At 38.7% G+C, this 21,231-nt stretch overlaps 1 protein-coding gene across 1 annotated transcript in view; it reads left to right on the top strand.

Annotated features, from left to right (window-relative positions):
- The window catches only part of GFRA1 (GDNF family receptor alpha 1), a 150,124-nt gene extending 129,907 nt beyond the window's left edge, over positions 1–20,217 (top strand). The window contains exons 8-9 of the mRNA XM_064464231.1: positions 16,469–16,525; positions 18,327–20,217. Coding sequence (XP_064320301.1) covers positions 16,469–16,525; positions 18,327–18,488 — 219 coding nt within the window. The 3' untranslated portion in view covers positions 18,489–20,217. The remainder of the gene's footprint in view (positions 1–16,468; positions 16,526–18,326) is intronic.
- Positions 20,218–21,231: the final 1,014 nt, after the last annotated feature.

Here is a 21,231-nt window from a genome sequence, read left to right as displayed (position 1 = left end):
GGAGTCCTACTTATAGACCAGAATCCAATCATACTAGATATTTCACAGGCTCATAATGAAAAGGTACTCCTGATATCAAAAACCCAATGAAATACAGTTAACTTCAGTGAAGCTAAGATACCACCTCATAGCCTTTATTTATTCTGAAAACCACATAGTGTATTTCAGTGCTCTAGAAACGAGAAATATTTTACTATTATAAACTATGTTAATGCACTATGTTATCCTCAAAAAGTATATCCACAGAGATACATGAGGAAAACCAAAGTCAAGGGCTGGTACGATCTCAGATAATCGATACAGTTGCCAGTACAGAGACGTTTGTTTCTAACATATGAAAATAGCTTGGCAGTTGCCAGGATTGATCAAAATTTAACAAATAAAATCTTTCCTTATCAATTCTGCCATTTTTGCAAACAATTGTTATTTGCTAGTAAAAGGATTTTAGAAGACTTTTATAATTGAAATGTATTTTTAAACACTGTTATTGAAGCAGGCATTGATGTTTCTGTTTTGTAGTGTGGCAGTTTAAGACCAATGACAATGTGGAGGCTAAATAATTTTGGCTAGCAAAGCACTTTAATGAGAGATGCAAACAGATTTACAAATTACATGCCTTCTCTGTCTCATGGGTAGAGGGTGCAGGGAGTGTGAGAAGTCAGAGGAGCTGAGTAGCAATTTGTTGCACAACACCATCATTCCATGGGGTAGAAGGCTCACTCCTGAGAGGGAACCTGGTGCCTTGTGCACAGTCCTGGTGCAGGGTCATGAGATTTCCCCCACCTCTTTTTCTGCTCCCTGAAATCCCCAGAGGTTGGAGAGATGGTCCAAGATCCTGGAATGGGGTTGTGGGGCTGCTCTGAGTCTTCCCAAAATCTTTGTTCCCAGGTATTTGCATGAGTCCTTGGGTATATGGGTGGGTAGAGAAGAGCTCACGGATGACTACTACATTCAAATTATGCTATAATTCTCTGATTTGCTGACACCTTTGTTGGCTCTTGCAATCTTCTTGTTGCAGACACTTCTGGGCTCCTTAATGATCAACAGGTTCTTTGCATAGATTAGCTATTTCCTAGAGCACACCAAACCCATGCCATTGTCTGGGACAAGTGGTTGATAGTATTTTATCTACTGCTACAGCATAGTGTTGGTTAAAGTTCACTGTCTTATGCTAACAGCTCTGCCTGATTTATTTTCAGTCCAAAATAATTTTAAAGAAGATAAGAATTGGGTAGTATGCAGAAGCCGCTGCCCTGTTGTGGTAGGCCTAGTAATTTCAAGTGCTCATATTGCCTTGTTGCTGGTTTTAGCTGTACTCTTGGAAACCCTCCCTATTGGAAATAATAGAAATTCAAGAAAACCACCGTTTTATCATGGAGGAAAGTTCCCCTTCAGGAAACAATAACCAGGGCCATTTCTGCCTATTTATGTGATGCGAGTTGTTAGACTATTAGTCTCAGTTTACTGATGTATCTACTCCATCTCTGAAACCTCACTTCCAGTTAACTATTAGTCTTTATTAGATGCTTTTCTTATCTGTCCTTTCCTTTTTTTTTTTTTTTTGTCCTTCCTTCTTGCAGATATCCTCTGTAATCTTTGGGTACTCAACTGCCTCATAGACTTATGATATGAAGTTTATCAGTATGTATTTTTCTATATTCTATATTTTTATAGAATATATTCTATATTTTCTATATTTAACTATATTCTATAGTTAAATGCAGATTCAGGGGAAAAAAGGACTGCACAGGACTGAGCGGGAGGGACGCTGAGCCTGTATGGCACAGGAAGAATCACTGGCTTGGCTGCCTTGGAAGCTACAGAGGGCAAATGGGAAGCTGGTGGTGGTTGTGGTGGTTATTGCTGGGGTGCAATAAGAGATTAGAGTAGGTTTGTGTTTTGTTTGGGGAAAAACAGTCTGAGACACCCCTTCTTGCTTATCCTTGATTAAAGAGGATACATTGCCTTCCTCTGCCAATAGCAAACCCAATTACATGAAATATGTTTATGCATATAAGGTCATTTAGTTTGAGTCTAAAGAGGCAATCACATGACCTAATCAAATTCTGCTTCTGTTTATACACTTATAAAAATGGAATAACTTTATAGGTGTCTACATTGCAATTATCCTTAGGTGTACGTTGTAATTATCAGTCACTCTTTAGATATATATACATCATTCTTTGACATTTCTATGTAAACCATAAACCCATAAACCACGTTCTTAAAAACTAAACTACCCAGGCTTGCAGTTATCATGTGGCAGATATGATCAAAAGCATCTCAGTGATAATAAAGAAGATTTTTTAGGAATAGTTTCTTCCTTGTAACCAGCAGCAAATGGAATATAGAAAAGCCCAATGGAAATTAGAATACAATAATAAGTAATCATTCTAAATCATGTATTGGTGACAAAGGAGCATAGCTGCAAAAATAATATACCTTTGAAAAGCTAAAATTTGGAACATTTTCCATAGCATGCCTAAATTTTTTCAAGTAATCAAACTAAGTTGATAGGACAGAAAATGAAATACAGCCTTTTAACCAGATTGGCTAACATATACTCTTAATAAGAAAAAATAATAATGATAACAAAACATCTGAACATAAATATATTTTTGTTCTGCTTTTAACCTGTCTGCTCATTTTACTTATAGTCTTCACTGGAAGACTATAGACTATATTAACCAAATACTGGGAATAAATTACACCCTTTATCTCCTACTTACTTTTTATCCATATGACTTCTAATCAGCTGTCTTACCTGAGTAACAGATCTCCATGTTACCCTCGAACCATCTACTCTACAGCATTTTTCAATTTGCTGTTGAGTTCCAGAACATGAGAAACTGTCACCCACTGCAGTTCCTTGCCTTTGAAATAACAGCACTTCAAAATGTTTACTTTAGTCTGTACTTTGGAGGACAGCCTAACAATTTCACAGTAAACTGTAGTTCTAATCAGTGGACTTGTCCTAATAATCCCACCTCGGGTTAAGCCCTCCTGCGTGCTCACCTCTTTCTGTGAGCCACAGGTAAACAGGCTGACTATTGTGTATAACGCAGGATATTTTTTCATAGGTTCACTCAGCATGTGTCCTAAAGAATTATAGGATTATCTTCCCTCATGTCTTTCTTAAAACAGAATTAGGTATTCAGGGCAGTAATTTACTAAATACACGGTACTACATTATTTTTCCAGACTGACATTTTCAGAAGCCTCAGGTTGCCTCTAATTCAAGCCTAGATATGCATTACTACATGCACATAAACATTTAGAGGTGCTGAATTCATGCTCAGATTTGAAATGTGTGCATTCAAATTTGTTACGTACATGGCAGGTAAGACGTGTACCAGGTAGGATCTAAATAGCTACCTGCAGCTGTAAGTGCCTAATTTGTGCAGAGTTGGATAAGCGGGCATATAAAGTAAGTGTGCACGGATGAAAGCAAAGCAGTTACAAGTATCTGTGAAAACCCATTCCTAAATTTATGTCCACACAAACATAAAAAAGTGGTTTGATCAGGACTTTTCTTATCAACAGTGTTTAGTATGGTTTTTACAACGGCTTGCCCACCTCTAGAAAAGGTAGTGCATTAAAAGTTGCATGTATCTGTTAAATTCTTGAAGACGGTTATATAATGAATTCTATGTCAGTATGCTACTCTGCACACTTCAATCACATATGCACTGTAATTATCTGGTTCTGAGGGCATATTTAGGGATGGGTCCCTGCAGGGAACTAACTGCTTGTGTACAGTTTCAGAAGTCAAATGCAAATTCAGAAGGAAAAATTGTCCCTTTTTTCATACTGATTTTGAACTTAATTAGTTTGACAAATTCTTGCAACTATTTGCAGAATCATGCTCCCATCAAGAGCTGGCTTAAGCCCTATTACTTTTAATTAAGATTTTCTGATTATACCTAAGGATTCAGTCACGGTTATTTGCAGATGAGAAATTCAGATTGTTATAGGCACAACCGAAAAGATTTAGATAAAAAACACACCCAGTCTATACCCAGAGAACAGCTTAATGAGGATACTTAGGAATTATTAATTAAGCAGAGGCTTTTCACCTTCAGGCTGAAGGCTGAGATACAACATGGTATTTAGTAGCAGTACCACTCTTTGGTAAGTGCCCTTAGTGAGAGAGCTGTGCTATTTGGATGCTGAACTGATCACCCAGGGTCCACACCACAGGGACAGTCCCTAAAATACAAGTCATGTTGGCTCATGTCAGTGTAACAGGAGACTGGACTTGGGTGTTTAAACGTTTAAAGAGACCAACTGGCAAAGCTGCAGCTCCAAATAATCTCCAAGCCAGTGAGTTGCATCTGCTCATATATGCTCTGCAAGTCCTCATTCATCATCTGCTGCCCTTTGTTGTGTACAAAGCCTGTTGTAATACAATTATGTTCATCCATGCACAGCATATCAGAAGTGCGATGTCCTATACTGTTCAAGTGGTCACTGAGTGTGAGCAGCATAGTGATGTCCTAGATCCCTTTTAATCGTGCTGCTCTCAAATACTAGAGAGGCTAACCCCATCTTGGCCACTGAACATGGCATCTCTTCAACCCATTAAACTCAATTCTCACTGGGACAGCGCAATATATTAATGTAGTATGAGTGCTGGTGTGCATATGCAGCCTGCATGTGCAATATAAGTATGTTAACATACAGTAGACAAAGTCTGCAGTATACTCATCCCTCATGTCCAGTAATGCTGCCTTAGTTGTGACTTTCCACCCACTGGTCTGGAGGTAGGAGCAACACAAGCAGCCATATTGTTTGCTGTAGTTGACACACACCCAGATGGCATTTTTTTTTAGAATGCTTCCTCTTTGGAAACTTGATGACAATATATTGACACTGAAACTTGCTAGTAAGACAGTGATGATGCTTGCGAGTATTAAATGCATGAGTATGTAGCTCACAAAGACCACCCCTCACTTGGTGCTGTTTTCTACTTGCCTCAGCTCAGTCCAGAACTATTAATAAAACTTATGCGTTCAGGGAAATATTTGCTGCCAACCATCTTCCATCAAGATTCTCTTCAGATAGCACTCTCAAGATGTTTTTCTAGGTGAAACCTTCTAATTTCTCTCTTGAGTCCCACTAAAGGATGTTAAAATTTGGTAGCATAGGGCACCTTCAAGATTTTTCTTGTAGGGTTTGCAATGGAATTCGAAAAATCTGAGGATATAGGAGGACTGTCCCTTTTTAACAGAGCAGCTCATCTCACAGAAATGGAAATGAAGGGTGTGGGGAAACATCCTGAGTGCTTTGTGATGTTATAAACCTATATCCCATTAATTCCTCAGTCTCTCTGGTGGAGTGCGATGCCTGAGGTGAAAATTAGTGCCACTTTTGTGCATTGAACCTGTCCTTTTAAGAGAAGTGCTCCAGAACCACCTCCTCATTTCAAAAATACTACAGAACAGTTGTCAGTATTGACCTGAGCTAGATTAAACTAGCTACCTCAGAATATAAGGCTGTATATTCCATTAATAATTCCCTGAACTATCCAGTCTGCCACAACATAATACTTCAAAAAGTAGGCAAACTACTCACAATAAAACTACAAAAGCTTCTTCCAGTTTAGTATGGAAACCTTATAAAATATACCCAAAGTGATCCTCTTGATCTCCATTACTTGCATGATTAGCATTCATCTATTTGTATTTTCTGGCTTATTAAATGTAAACATAAATGTAAGCCTTCTGTCCTTCTGTGAATGATTTGTGCGATGAAACAAAGCAGGATCATATCCTGTGAATACAATTTTGCATAATATGACAATTATTTGCATAATCTGTTTTTTATAGGCTCAGATTTATTTTAATAGGGTTATCATTGTTAAACATCTAACATTCACAATAGTTTTTTTGTCTAAGAAATTATTTCAGTGATGGAAAAAAATTCTCAGTTCTTACTGAGCTCAAATTTGAGGCCGTATATGCAGCTATTAGGAATTTACTTTTCATTTTCACTTGCTACTGCCTGGCCAGTAGAAGAATTCCTGTTGGTGCAGTGGAATCAGAGCAGTAAAGAATAAGGTACCTTTCCAATAAGGACAGGATTCTGCCTACTCCTCTTAAACGAGAGTTTCTCTGCTTATTTGAATAGCGTCATTAACTACAGTGTATCTGTTGTGTGTAAAAGCATCGTTCATGTGTAAATAATGGATATGAGGAAGGCCACCGTAATATCATCCATTATAGTCCACTATGGTATATTCCATGACAGCAGATTAGTGTTGGGATTTCACTCCTAGTATTTTTGAGAAGGGATGATTTTTCTCTCCTTCACTCAGTTCAGCAGGGGAAGAATGGATGTAGAATGCTACATCAGAGTCACTTGCAGGTATTGTGTTTTAAGACCAATACTGCAAGGGCCTTTTGATACTGTTTAGGGAGCTGACAGGACAAACCAAGGTTTAGCTTAGCTAATGAAGGTCTGTGGACAGGACCAGCTGGATGTTCTTTTTTTTTTTCAGTCATGACCTAAATCTGTTGAAATGTATGCTTGTTGTAGAAAATAAAATTTCAACAATCAAATTTGTATGATATTAATTAACTTTTAGAAATTAAAATGCTATCAGAATTTATTAATCAGGAATACTAACAGTGAATTTGAATACCTTTCTACAAAAGTATAAAGGCCTATATTCTAATGAAAATAAAAATAATTATAGACACAGCTAGCAGCTATGCTTAAAGTTGAAGTTGTCTTACATTTGTCATTGAAAAAAGTCCTATGTTCAGTGACTTTGACCTTTGCCAAAACAATAACTATTTTTTTTGTGTTATTTGTGCGGCTCTGGCTGAACTCCTGAGGAACAGCTGCCTGCCGAAATCACAGTATGCCATAGCCTGGTTTTGTTACAGACTCACCTTGGTAAATTTGGTTGCATTATTTAAAAATAATCTTTCTGATATTTTTATTCTGAATGGTATTTCCAGTGCTAGAAAAGAACATGGGTATTGAAGCAAGTACTGCAGCAACTTCACTAAAATTTCAGCCCTGGCAGTTCTGAGGATACATCTGTGCACCTGCAGAATTCAGCTACAGGATTAGAGGAACAGGGAGAAAATGCTTTAAATTTTTATTTCAGTGGCACTTCTGGAGAGCAGATTGTGCCAAAAATGCAAAATTCACCAATTAATCCAAATCACAGCTGTTCAAGATTGAATTACTTTAAAGGAAAAAAAATCAGTCTCTAAATCATGTCATGATTTAATGAGACTTGGGTGCAGGCATAGTCACAGAACTGCTGGATGTAAGGAAGGTAATACACTGGGCTTGAAATGTGTAAACAAAACTGAGGAGGGGAGGGCATAGCTGTCTGATGGGCACCTCAGCGAAGTGGCTAGCTGCTTCTGCCTTTCTGTGCAAGGTTACTTCAGTATCTGCAGGCTTTGCTTTTGCCTCCCTGTAATTGCAGCAGTCACTTGTTATCTGAAGTGTTCTGAAACCCTTTTAAGGCTTTCTGTGTTTTCCTTCTGTGCGTAACCATGCCATTACTCACAACACACACGTGCATACACATATGGTTAATAAAAAGAAAAGTCTTGAGCATTTTTAGGCACTTAACCAAAAGCAGATGTTCATGGTCATTCTCTTCCCTTCCCTTTTAAAATTTATGAGTGAATACGGTGCTCAAGAAACCAGCAATAATATCAGTTGCTTAAGGTTGGCATAGCACGAACAGAAGCTTCCTGCAATGCTCAGTGCTCAAGGCCCTGTGCAGACTGGTGTTCAAGGAAGCTTGCCTGATCTTTCCTTCCAGCTGCAGAACCAGAGGACACCACCCCTGGTACTGCTGCCCGAATGAGGAGGCAGCGCGTGACCTTGTTTTCTTGACCTCTTCCACCTGCTGACAGCTCAGAGCTGCATGTCTCATGAGGCCGACTGATGCGGTGAGCATCCGTACTGAGCTCTCTCCCTGCAGCTTTGCTTTTGGCTCAAGAGGCTCCCAAGTTTTGCTTAGCAGAAAGTCCCAGCCACAGACCATCCACTCATCTGCTCGGTGCGAAGGAGAACTCGCCTGCGAGTAGAGGCGGAGTGCATGCCTGCCTAGCGCAGAGCAGCACATCGCAGCCTCCCTCCAGCCAGCACCTACCTGCCAAAGCACACCTGGAGGTGGGAGGTGTGGTGTAGAGGCACTGTAGCTGCATGAGTATGGTGCCTCTTTTCAAGGCTCATTAGCACAATGCAGGCCTGCGCTGTTCCGGCTGAGCTGCTTTCAGTCCCCTAGTAGCGGCGGCTGACAGCTGCTCAGGAGTGTTTACACCACACTCCAGTGCACCACGTAGCCCAGTCTAATAGGGGAGGTAGGTACTTCTGCTGCTGCCAAACAGAACAACTTTGTTTGCATATTCGGACACGCAAGGGCACACACTCTAGCCTGGGGACGTGTTGTGGGATCTGTAGTTCTTCAATGGCTTACCTTTGTTCAAAATTAAAAGCCGAGTATGTCTTTTAACTGGGATTGTAATGGCTTTGTGTTCATGCTGCTCAGTGCACAGCAGCCAGATGCTACCTGTAACTGCTATGTATGGCGCTGGGTTGATAGCTGTGGTGAATCACTAGGAAAATGGGTTTTAATAATAAGATCCCAAACATCTCAACTTTGGATTACATGGCTATTCAGTTTTATAACTAGAAGGGAAAAAAAAGAAAACCTAGGCAGCCATTGAGATATTAAACTAACAAAACTTATTCCGTCTATGCTTTTTAGTATTCTGTTTTCTCTGCCCTTCTTAACGCAAAAATATTTGCTTGAAGCAAATCCATAAAAAGACCATATTAGGAGAATTGTGTAATGTCCCCTAAAAATAGGAAGCAAGAATCTAGGACTACAGAAAATCATTCTACTCAGATAAATGAATGACTGAACAAGAAAACAAAATTCTTAGCAAGTTACTGTACTGCCATGAAAGGTAAGTCAGTCAGTTCAGTTGTCTTGGCTGGGTGTCATATTTTGCACTGTGCTCACTGGGAGACTAATTGCTTGAAATAAATATTTGAAGATCTCTGTGTCTGGTCCTTGTAAGCTGTTTGATCAGTTTGGTGTTTCTGATAGGATCTGTTTTTTATAAAACCTTTAAGATTCCTGTTAGGCAGGTTTTGTGCCATATTGTCCCAGCCATATAAGTACAGTGAGAGGTGGAGCTTCATAGAGCCTCATCTTTATGAACATAAGGATCTGGGAATGGTCCAGCAGTAATTCATACAGTACCGGTCATCCTTCCTTCTTTCCATGCTTGTTTCTGCTCATTTTGGAAGGATTACGCCCAGTCCCCCGCTTGAACCCCCAATCAAGTTTTATCTTAATTTTAAGGTTGAAGAGGTAGAGGGAGGAAGTTTTTCTCTATCTGTATCACACTTATCAACTTTTAGGACTGTTTCTCAGATTTGCGAAGTGATGTCTGCTGCTAAGTGTGTTTCCATCTACAACTATCAAGAGACCCAAGTCTCTGCACTGGAAACCTGATAGACCAGGGCTAATCTGATCCATCATTACACAGTGGTCTGGGGAAGAGATATCATTTCCAGCCCACCTTGCCCTGTCCAGAAGAGACTGGGCAGTGCTACCTTGCTGGTGACCAAAGAGCTGGAAAGCTGGCTTTAGCAAAACAGGGACCTATGTGTGTCCCAGCCCGTCTTCCCAGAGGATTCCTCTTGCCTGCCCTGTGGTGAAGCCTGTTTTTTTTCAACCCCATTTCCTCCTGAATGAATGCATAGAAACAACCTCAGGAGACCCACCATCCCTTTTTCCCTTTCTTGACCAGAAAACAAACCTCCCTGCTTTGAGGTTGGCCTCTATCCCTTGTTTCTGATACTTAAGTACTCAAAACCAGCAAGACTCTATATATGTTGAGAAATAAGGAGACTTTTTAGATGCCTTGTGTGTTTTCTTAATGTTATGGTTTAGCCTCAGTCAGCAACTAAGCACCACACAGCCACTTGCTCACTCCCCTAGTGGGACCCCAGTGGGATGGGGGAGAGAATTGGAAGGGCCAAAGTAAGAAAAATTTTGGGTTGAGATAAGAACAGTGTAATAATTAAAATAAAACAGTAATAGTAATAATAACAATAATAATATAATTAAAAGAAAAATAATGAGAGAGAGAGGTGAAACCCTGGGAGGAAGCAAAAACCCCAAACAACAAGGGATGTAACCACTCACCACCCACTGACCAATGCCACTGGTACCCAAGCCACGATTGCCGCTCCCCCCAGCCAGCTCCCCCCAGTTAATATTCTGGGCATGATGGAATATCCTTTTGGTAAGTTTGGATCAGCTCTCCTGGCTGTGCCCCCTCCCCTCCCAGCTTCTTGTGCACCCGGCAGAGCATGGGAAGCTGGAAAAGTCCTTGACTAGTGTAAGAACTACCCAGCAACAACTAAAACATCAGTGTGTTATCGATATTATTCTCATGCTAAGTCCAAAGCACAGCACTATAGCAGCTACAGTGAGGAAAGTTAACTCTATCCCAGATTAAAACCATGACACTTAAGAAAGCCAGAGCTTTGTGGAAGTGAATTGGGTAGATCTGTTACTGCGCAGTGTTGCCCACGGAACGACTGTCTGCTGGTTTTGGATGGGGCCTGATGCATGATTTTTTAATGCCTGCACAGGCAAACCAGAGGGAGGCTGGGCCCGAAGGCAGTCGGGGCATCCTGCAGTGCTCAGGGCTGCCTGGGGTCTGCTGCCCTGCCCACCTGTGGCAAAGCTGTGGGGGGAAAGCTAGACAAGCTCGTTGTAGAAGACTGGGGACAAACTGTGATTTTAGGACAGATACAAAGCTATGGGGGACAGAAGCTTAGGGCTGGGAGGTAATGGGATCTGAAGGGACTGGCTGATAAACTGTTCATTGCACTGCGGTGCAGCCTGTAAAACTGTGTGCGCATTTCCCCAGTGCATATCTGGGCACAAGGGGATAATTGTTTGCTTTATTTAAGGTGTCCCAGCTGAAAAACTCGTGATTTGATTCCTACTGTGCTGGGTGTTATCTACGTGGCTTTGGAGAGTAGTGCCAGCAGTGTCTTGGTAATGCTTGTTTTTAAAAGATACTTTCTTCACTCTACAAAGTGGGATGACAGCACTGTAGTGCTTTTATGCAGAATGACGACCGATAATTTCATGCCTCAAGCTTGTATCTTGAGGGCTGATTCAGCACAGAAAAAAAAAAAAAAGAAGCAGCAGAAAAAACCATCTGAATTCCTTTTTATAGGATTGTGCAAAGCTGATTGTTTTTGTGGCTTAAATGGCTTTGCACCCTGGCTGTACGGTATGGGTTTCAAAATTACTCTGTGCTGAATTGGATCCCTATTTTAGTGGCATGTGGCTCTGACCCGCACTTTGCTTATCTTTCCTGTTGAAAGTAATTTATACTCCAGCGTGGCATAGTAGTACTGTGCTAATAAGAAAATACTATTGACAATTGTGATAGATGCACTCACCGCTTAGTGAGTGCAGAAGACTTAAACTGATTGCATTTTTACAATCTGTATATTTCTCTGCTTATTGTTTGTGTCCTGCTGTTGGAAAAACAGATTAGTTGCATAGTAAATCTCTCTAATCAACACAAGAGAAGAACAAAAAGAACAAGCACCCTCATTTGTTACAGCTACTTCAGAAGCGTGGTCATTTGAAGGATGTATTCTGGGAGGTTTCTCTCTCTTCTTCAGAAAGGCTTGTTAATATGGGCATAACTAATCAGGCACCTCAGAAAAGGACAAATGCATGCTCATTAAAATTAGCTAAAAAAACAACCCACATAACAGGTATCTATTGTAATGTTACTTCTGTTGTCTCTCACTGTAATGTCGAAGCAACACGTTCCATAAAGCTCATAAAGCCCAAAGTGTGTAGCTAACAGAGGGGACTGTTTTTTTATTTCGGATGCTCACTCTGTGCCTGTTTGCATTCAGGTCCAATGTATTCAGTTCCCTTTACAACCTTCTCCTTCCTTCCCCTTCCTCTAAATTAAAGCACACCTCCGTTTGGAGCTGTCCCCAGTCAGACCTTTTCCTTGCTGTGAGAAACACGGATATGCATGGTGTAGTGGATGTATAAAAATATTGTTGGGTGACAAGCCATAAATAAAGTGTGTACTGGCTCCTGGTGAGATAACACTGCAGTGTTTAATGCATTTATTAACCGTGTAGTGCTGTGATTTGTAGACACTGGATGGATAATTGCAACATAGCATTTCTGGGAATAAATCCAGGGCTATGGTGCCTGCAAAGGATGGAGGAAGAGGGATTTGGAGAATAGAAGCAGAGAGTTACTATGTTTGAGAAGACCTTATGGTGGTTATTAGGTGCAGAAGAAGAGAAGACTAGGTTATGGTGTGTCTGAGCAAGGACATACGACTGAACTCATCTAGGAGCCATTGGGATTAGAAGGAAACCTGAAGGTCCCCAGAGTCCTGTGTCTGGAAGAGAAGTATGTCTATAAGCAATATTTGTCTCTCCCTTCAGAAAAGCCCTAGCTCATCTGCTGGCCCTGAGTCTCCTTTCTTTCTGGGAAAGAAATGTGTTATATTCTGCTTCTGATTATGAGAGTTTTTTTCTTTTCTGGACTTGTTGTTGGTTTCTATACCAGCCCTTGACTCAGTCCAGCGCTTTAGCTCAAATACTAAAAGCTGAAGGTTGCAAAGACCAAAACAAGGCTTGTGTGACTAACGTACAGGATATTGAAGAGCTCATCAGGAGGTGCATGAATATGATTATCTCTAAATATCATCTGTTGCTTCTGCTACCAGAGTGATAAGATTCTCTGTAAAAGCAGATGTTCATTTTTACAGAATATAAAAGCTTAAGTGAGTGCAAGGTTGTTGGCAGTATGGGGGCAGCTTCGTCAGAGTAGCCCACATTACTGAATTATAGTTCCCTGCGAAGCCGGGGTTACTGTCAGCCCGTCTCACCTAACTTTGTTTACAGTGAGAGGCATGTCACAGCCAAGTGTGTAAGTCATTAGCAAATGCTATTTTACCTCAGTGGAAAAGATCTCATACCTCTTTCCATATGTTTAACCAGTTATTTTAAGCTGCTTTTCTTTCACTGTTTTTTTATTATTTTTATCAGCTGAGCCTTGCTTGTGTTTTGTTTAAAGACAAAATTCCCATAGATCTTTTTGTCACCAGATAAGAGCTTTATATTAAAATTCAAAAAAATATAAGTTTGACTACAGACTTATTAGCCATTTGTGTGTGCTATTTTAATCCTGTGGAATTAGGTATTTCTAGCACATTTGAAGGTACCTTCTTGCCTGTATGTTAGGCATGTAGAAGACCTGGGATGAGAGCTGGCAGTGAATCTTTGACATCTTGCATAATGAACAGTTCTCATTTCCCAAATTTGTTGATGGCACAGATATTCCCTGTCAGAATTGTCTGCAGCTGTACATGATGGGCAGACACTTCTATTGTTTAAATTTTTAGGATAATGGAAGGGGTTGTAAGGTGAATATCCAATGGCTGAGGATATCCTTCATAATTCAAATGCATGTCTCCTAGTGTGGTTGCATTTCCATCAAGGCTATCAACATAACCTCCAAGCCCTGATTTTTTACCTCTGATAAGGTGTTCACTCGCTGTAGCACAAATACAGCACTTCTGCTACATGTAAAGTCCTTTCTGTCCGAGAGAAGGGCAGGAAGAAATTTCCCCTTAGATTGTCATTACGGGACATACGCTTTCTATAGCACTCTCTTCAACATGTAGGTGGGGTTTTTTTTCCATTACTTGTGATTTAGTGATGCACTGTTGCATTATGGTAGTGCAGCCTATGCCAGCATTTCCATTATAACCCGTTTTTACAGGTTTATCACTCAACACTAAAAATGTACTCTTCCAATTTGAAACTTGGCATATAATGTCTCATCCTCAGAATGATAGTTTTTTCTTTCCCTCCGCCTTCCCCACCGCCAAATAAAGGCTGCATTTTTGCTGTATTTTAAAATGGAAGGTATTGTCCTTTCTGTTTTGATAAGAGAAAAAGCCTGCCTGTTTATTAAAATTACTTTCCAATTCTAAGAACAGAGGACTTTATAATAGAGGATTCATGTGAATAAGTGTTGTTGATGTTAGAATGACTACATTAAGTGTATGGATACAGGGAAGTATTACCATCTAAATGAAAGCTAGGGAATATTGATCAAAATGATTGAAAAGCTTTTTTTTAAGTTGGTTTTGTTTCTGTTGATTTTACCCTTAAAATAGTGTTCTCAAAGGTAAATATGTTTTAGCTGTTGCACGCTATTAGGCTGAATGAAGTAAAGGAAGACTGCATATAGACAAAATAATGATATTTTCCTCTTTTCTCACTTGAGAAACACAGTGCAGAAGGAACATAAATTCTAACTTTGATGTTAAGACCAACTACCAAGAGTAGAATTTTAGTTAGCACAGTGTTATGAATCCAAAGCAGGCACAAGCAGCAAAGCAGAATGTTTCCGACAGGCAGATGCTTGTGTGGACTAGGAAATTTAGCACTGAATTACAAACTATGAAATATGAGGCTTGTATGATTCTTCCAGCTTACACTGAACCTCTGAACCTGAGGCCTCCTCTGAAGCCTCCTCTGAAGCCTTGCATTCCAATTCCAAGGTAGTATGCATGTTTAGGATATACTAAAATCAGGACTGAAATCCAATTTCTCCTTCTTTATCCATCTCCCTGGAGCCAACCATTTAGGAGTTGAAATCTACCCAGTTCCTATGAAAGGAAGTTTCCTTACCTCTGTGAATACCACCACCACTGCAAACATGGCAGGAAGGCTTCACTGTGTTGCTTCTTGTTGTAGCAGATTTACTTCCAGGCATTTCTTTTTCCATTTAGATAGTAAAATGTATGCTTACCATAACTACTTTAATGGTACTAATTAGAAGAAAGGGTACGTAAGAGAGAGATTTCACAGAGGGTGTTTATTAATGAATTGAGCTATTATTTTGTCATATATTTGAAAACGATCAACATATGTACAGTATGCATTCTTACTATAGCTATAGTTTTTCAGTTGTCTCTAACATATCCATAAATATAAAAGTATCATGAAAAGCAGGGAATGTTCTTCCTCACAAGAAGTTCAGTTCCTTCATTTGGATTCTAAAATCAGTAATTAGGTCAGAGAATATTTTATATCCATAGGCAGCATCAATGGCTTTCAGATATAAAATAAAATAACTGTATGTGGAACTGAATTTTCTGAGAGTATGAAATCAGAATGATCAGCACTTCCTTGCATCAGCTCCAGTCCAGTCCATTTCGGCCAAAACCAGTGGGATTCTGCAGCGTAAAATGAATGCAACACAGTGAGATTCAGATCCTCATTCTTTGCAGGAAATAAATTTGAAATCCAACAAAACTTCCAGGAAGTATCAGACATAGTGCAGTCATTAGTTTTGGTGTATGAATCCAAGTCTTGAAAGACTCGATTGTACATTTAACACTGGTAGCTCCTATAAAAGAGTGCTGTTTATATTTCTGGAATATACAAAGAAAGAAATGATACTGAGAATCACTGAAGTACTTAAATCAACCAGAGCACCATTTACTGGAAATATCTTCAGCACCATGGGGATTGCTGTTGCTATTATAGAAAAGCAGAAATCTCCCAGCCCGGTCATGTTCACTTCAGCAATGGAAATATTAAACAACTTATGACGCTAGACAGAGTGCACACTGTTGCTTTCATTTTGTATGATGCTGCCACTAGAAATGTTTCTTTCTTGAGTCAGTGCGGAGAGCACACAGTAATAGCAACAGATGGATGCTCATCATAAGACATGGCTGAACATATAAGGTTCATTTTTTAGCCTTTGATAATCTAAAATATTCCTGAGTTTAATAATGTTTAACAATCAGTGAACACGATGTAAACAAACAGCTCAATTTGAATTACCGGTATATATTTTTAAAGAGATTAAATGTTATTTTTGTAACTTTCTAGAAGAGACTCTGTGGCAGCCATGCAGTATATTAAAATTATATTTATATTTTAATAATAATACATGGAGAAATTGCAAGAATCATGCAGGGTGAAATAGTCCTGTGTTGTATATTTTCCTAAAACTGAATCATATGACAGATTTTTTGTTAATATGCAGTGGTGTTATGGCAATTATTAACTGTCATTTTTCATTTCTTCTCATGAACATCCAGCACCATTTTTAAGTGGCCACAGACTATAACATGTTCTCTGCAGCTGATGGCACCCATCACTGTAATTGCTAAGTACCCTTAGCTGACTGTTTGAAGTTTTGCTATAAATTCAAATCAGAATGTGAATGTTTTTGGAAAACACGCAGTTACATTTGGAGAATTCATTTGCTAATCATGTGAAATCACTGTCAAAATTATAGGAGTATGACAACCCATGCGAATTTATCTAATTGTTTTGTGCTGCTGTATCTATAAATTGTACAGGGAATAAATTTTGCATTTGTCCATAGGCACAGAAGAAGCGGAAATCCAATGAATCTGTAGATACAGAGCTCTGTCTTAATGAGGTAAGAGTGTGGGTCCTGTCTATTTCACAGCCCTGGTGTCTCCCCCTATTATAAAACATTCAGAATCTGTCAAGATTATAATAGGTTTATCTCACATTAAAGTCTTGTTAGTATTGTTTTGTTTGGATAACATAATGTATTAAAGAACGATTTTACTCAGAAATCTGGAGCCGGGCTCAAGTTGGCCTTTGCTCACTTTGTATTTTAATAGCTGTATAGTACATGTTTAGGCAGATCCCATGGCAATTACCATTGCACCTAGCAAGTATAATTAGTTAATATTCTGCAGGAACACACGATACGGCTTTTAACAAATACACAGAAACATACTAGATATCACTCAGTGGCTAACAAAGATGAACAATTTAGGGCATGAGGTGATGTTCACATCAGGAGATGTGATGCTCCTACATCAGGAGACAGACTGACAGCCCCGAGAGACATGAACCTCCCAGTGCTGTTTGAGTAGTCTGCTCAGCCTGACCTCCACCCCTTTCAGATGTAAACATGATATCAGTTTCCATGTCTGTCAGTCCATATCCTTTGTACTGAGCCTCTCAGGAAGCTTAATAATTAGTGATGTACGTAAATTAATTTTTACAATGTGGAAGCACATACCCCAGGCGTTGGAGCAAGCCCAGCTGTACTGGCATAAGCTACCACATGGATGTGACCATATCTTTCAGGTTCTTCTTCACCAGTCCAGATTTGCACGGTTCTTCTAAACAATGACAATTTTTTAGCCCATTCCTAATTCTTTAGATTCTATTAAGAATGAAGCCTAATAACCTGTGAGGGAACAATGCAGTAATGATAACAGATCTGCTGTCATCTTGTGCGGGCTAAAAGACCTTTCACAAAAAGGCCCTAGTAACTGTAGCTTACCATAAGAACTACTAGCCCATCTTATCCCATGGTCTGTGACAGTTTCCAAAAGCCAGATGCCCAGGGCTGAGTATAAGAAAGCATACTGTGATAATTCCCATTCACATTGTCTCTCCAGGATTGGGGGAGGCTTGTCCTCTCTGTAGGGTCTGAGCATGGAGTAGGTTGGAATTTATGGCATTAGAGGTCCCCTCTAGTCTAACTTGGTCTGATTCTGTGATTATACACATTTGTTGTTTTTTTTTTAAATGAGGATGATAAGCAATGAGAACTATTCCTGTTGCACCTCCTCCTTAAATAGCTCACTATAATCTGCCAGTCTGTGGTTGCATATGCATACTGTTTAATTATTGGTAGCAAAGAAGACAAAGAATGTAAGTAATGCAGCAATTAAGGGAAAAAAAAAAAAGCATGAGAAAGATAATTTTTCATAAGCTAGAAACCTCTGTCTTTTCTGATCCCATGAGTTAGGTTTTATCTATTGTTACCCAGAAGTAACTTGTTATCAAAGAAAGTTGTTCTGGTGACTGTGCAGAAGTTTCAGTCTCTGCAGGTCCTGCATTTGCTTTTTAAAATAAACTGGCATGATAAACACCAATTGTTAAAAAAAAAAATCTGTACTTAACAAGGGTAGGTTTACATATTGATCTGCTAAAGTGTTTTTTTTTTAAATACTTTCTTCTTTTTTTTTTTTAATTGTATTGTACTGGTGTTTTTACCTCTTGAACTAACTAAAATACTGTCATTTTAACATCTGTTTTTATTCCTTTTGTATATTCTGTTCTGTGACAGTGATATATAGGTGACAGTGGAGGGTGGGACAAGAACAAGCAAAAGATGAATTTCATGATGTAGAATTAAATATTTTGAAATTAAATTGTGTAATGGTGACCAAGGAAAGTATTGTGTCTTGCAGAATGCTATTGGGAAAGACAACACAGCAGGAGTCTCCACCAGCCACATATCTTCAGAGAATTCGCTTGCTCTTCCTAGAAGCTTCTATCTAAGCACACTGCTCACTCTGATGGCACTTGCACTCTCACTCTGTTTGTTCCTAAGCTCATCGCTCGACTTGTAGCTGCATTACAAAAGGACATGTTAAAAAAAAAAAATCTGTTTCCTGTCCTCTGTTGTTTATCTGGAATTCCAGGTCTGGGAGCTAAGCTGAGGCACTCCTGCTAGAACAGTTTCAGTCAGATGGAATATTTTTTTTTCTCTCTAAAAAAGCTTCTTGTGATATTTAGAGGCTTTGTGAAATACTTGGTGCAGTGCTACATTCCAAACCCAAAAGGCTTTTGGGCATGCAGTGTTTTAAAGGGACAGAGTGTAAATTTGCCTGTAAAGCGACCTGGTTGGATTATTTTAAAAATTATTATTTTGATTCTGGCTTTTACCTGAGGAGGATGATGGCAGATTTCTTAAGATCCTATTTATCTCATTGAATGGTTTTGGTTTTCAAATTGATTGAACTTCAGACTATCAAGGATGACAGGCTTTTGTCTAACGGTGAATGTTCTCCCGCAGAGTGGACTTTATGAATCTTCTTCATTTGATAAATTGCTACTGATGTTAAACTCTTTCAGTGTATTAGCATTTTCCTCTTTAAATGTTTATGTACTGTAAGTGATTCTGCGTTCCCTGCTGAGAAGCCATTATAATTCACATACAGGTGTAATGTATGTCTTTCAGTTAAATTCTCATAAAAATAGTGTGGCATAGAATGTTCTAACAGTACATTTATCTTTTAATTATGATCATCTAGCCTTAACAAGGGTGAAGAGTCTTTAAATTAACAAGAAGCAGCCATTGTGAAAGCTTGATAAAGATATATTTCTTTAAATTTGAGGATAAGCAGCAGAAACAGATTTTGCTATAGGGTTTCAGCTACAGTCTATGGTCTTCTATGCTTCCATTGTGATAATATAGTCCAGTTATTATACTGTTTGTTTAATAAAAAATACATACAAATTATTTGCTCTACTAAAACAGCATTATCTGTTCATACACAGCTGATAATGTCAGCTCAAAAAAGGTACAGAAAATTCATGCCTTCTCTTATCACAACATTGTAGAGGGAAAAGAGGTAGTAGGATATCATTTAAACTGTGTTTTATTTCTTAGATTGCTTAAAATCAACACAAAAAGATGGTTGATCCAATTACAAGGCAGAGTCATGCACACTCACCCCTGTCACAGGCTTTTCTCACCCTGGTGGTTCCTGCTGCAGACCTTGGCATTGCTGACATGATGAACTGTTTGCAAGACCAGTTCCATAAATTGTTTTAATGGTTTGGGTGGCAATATTGCCAGTATACATGATTTGATTGCTTTGGTTCTCACTCAGTGACATTGACAGCCTGCGCTGGCTCATGATGGTTTTCTGCGGTATCTAGAAGGAATTCTTTAAAGCTTTAAATGTCATCAAATAGGCAGCATTTCTCCTAAGGGCTGTCTTTATACCTTACTGTGATGGCTTGTTGACTGTTACAAGCAGTTATGTCTAAATGATCAACAGTAATCAGTTTTTGTTTGTAGTGAAAGTGGAAGATAACTTCGCCAAGCAAGTTCATCATGTTGAATTTACAGATTTACATTGAGACTTACACAATTATGTCCAGACCTGCTCTGAAACGTCCAGATCAATTATTTGCAATACAACTATAAAATACAAATTACTGTTTTATAAACTGCAGTGAAGTTTGGGAGTGTGCAAAATACACATCTTACTAAGAGATTATTAAACTTATTGGCAAGTTCATCTTTTGAGCTTTTTCTTAGCTAAATAAACACTTTCATAAATTCTGAAATTCACTTTTGTACTTTTGATTATGGTCAAATAATATAGGTTTCAAAGCACTGTGTATGTGATAGGATTCTAGGATACTCTGTGCCACTGAACATAACAACTTAGACAATCTTACTTTTTAATTCTGTACTGATAAGAAACTGCAAATTACTTTCAAAGGCATCAGAGCTGCTTTCGCAGAAGAAATATATAACACATCATTACCAGCAAAGCCCATGTGGTTCCTGTTGCTCTTCTTTCAGAAGCTAATCAAATTATTGAAAACTAGTGACAACAGAAAAAAGATTACGAGATTCATGATTTAAAAAATAAACCAAATTATTTTATGTCAGAAGGAGAAGATAATATAACCTATTGAAATGCTAATGAACATAGCATTATCATGCAAAAGTCTGACATTATCCAATTAAAAATATTTTCAAAACAAATTCATAAACATTACAATTATTAAATCCATCTTTGATCCAAAAGCTTTCTTTAAAATATCATTTGTATTCAGCACATTAAACATTTTAAGCATTATCAGGAATTTTAATAACCTCCCAATACAGTACCTACTTTTTGAAGATTTTTTACTTTTTCTTTGATTACAGTGTCTGTATTACATTTAATACCAATTATTAGAGCTTTGACACTGTGTGATCCAGAATAAAAGCTATTGATCACTTATACTGTAAACAACAACCTAATTAGGTTCTGATTACAAAAGAAATTGCCGGTTATCTGATTCAATGAGAGTTACCTCTAGAAATACAATTACGTATGTATGGAGGAAGAAATGGCTTTTTATACAGCTAGCCATGTTACCACAAACAAAACAGAGCACTCAGGCTTTTTTTCCTGTGTAAATTATAGCATACTGAATTCTTAATTAAAAAAATAAATTGCTCAGTAAACAGGCAACAGGTAAAAAATCCCGAAGAGTCTGACACTTAATGAGGTTTTTACAGGCATCACCATGCAAATATTAGGGGATTTTCAGAAGTTAGATGTGGCGTGGATGATGTCAATTTGG

The sequence above is a fragment of the Phalacrocorax carbo genome, chromosome 12, assembly GCF_963921805.1.
Source record: "Phalacrocorax carbo chromosome 12, bPhaCar2.1, whole genome shotgun sequence".
Taxonomy (NCBI): domain Eukaryota; kingdom Metazoa; phylum Chordata; class Aves; order Suliformes; family Phalacrocoracidae; genus Phalacrocorax; species Phalacrocorax carbo.
Note: the sequence above shows the minus strand (reverse complement) of the source record. Positions and strands in the feature narration are given on the sequence as shown.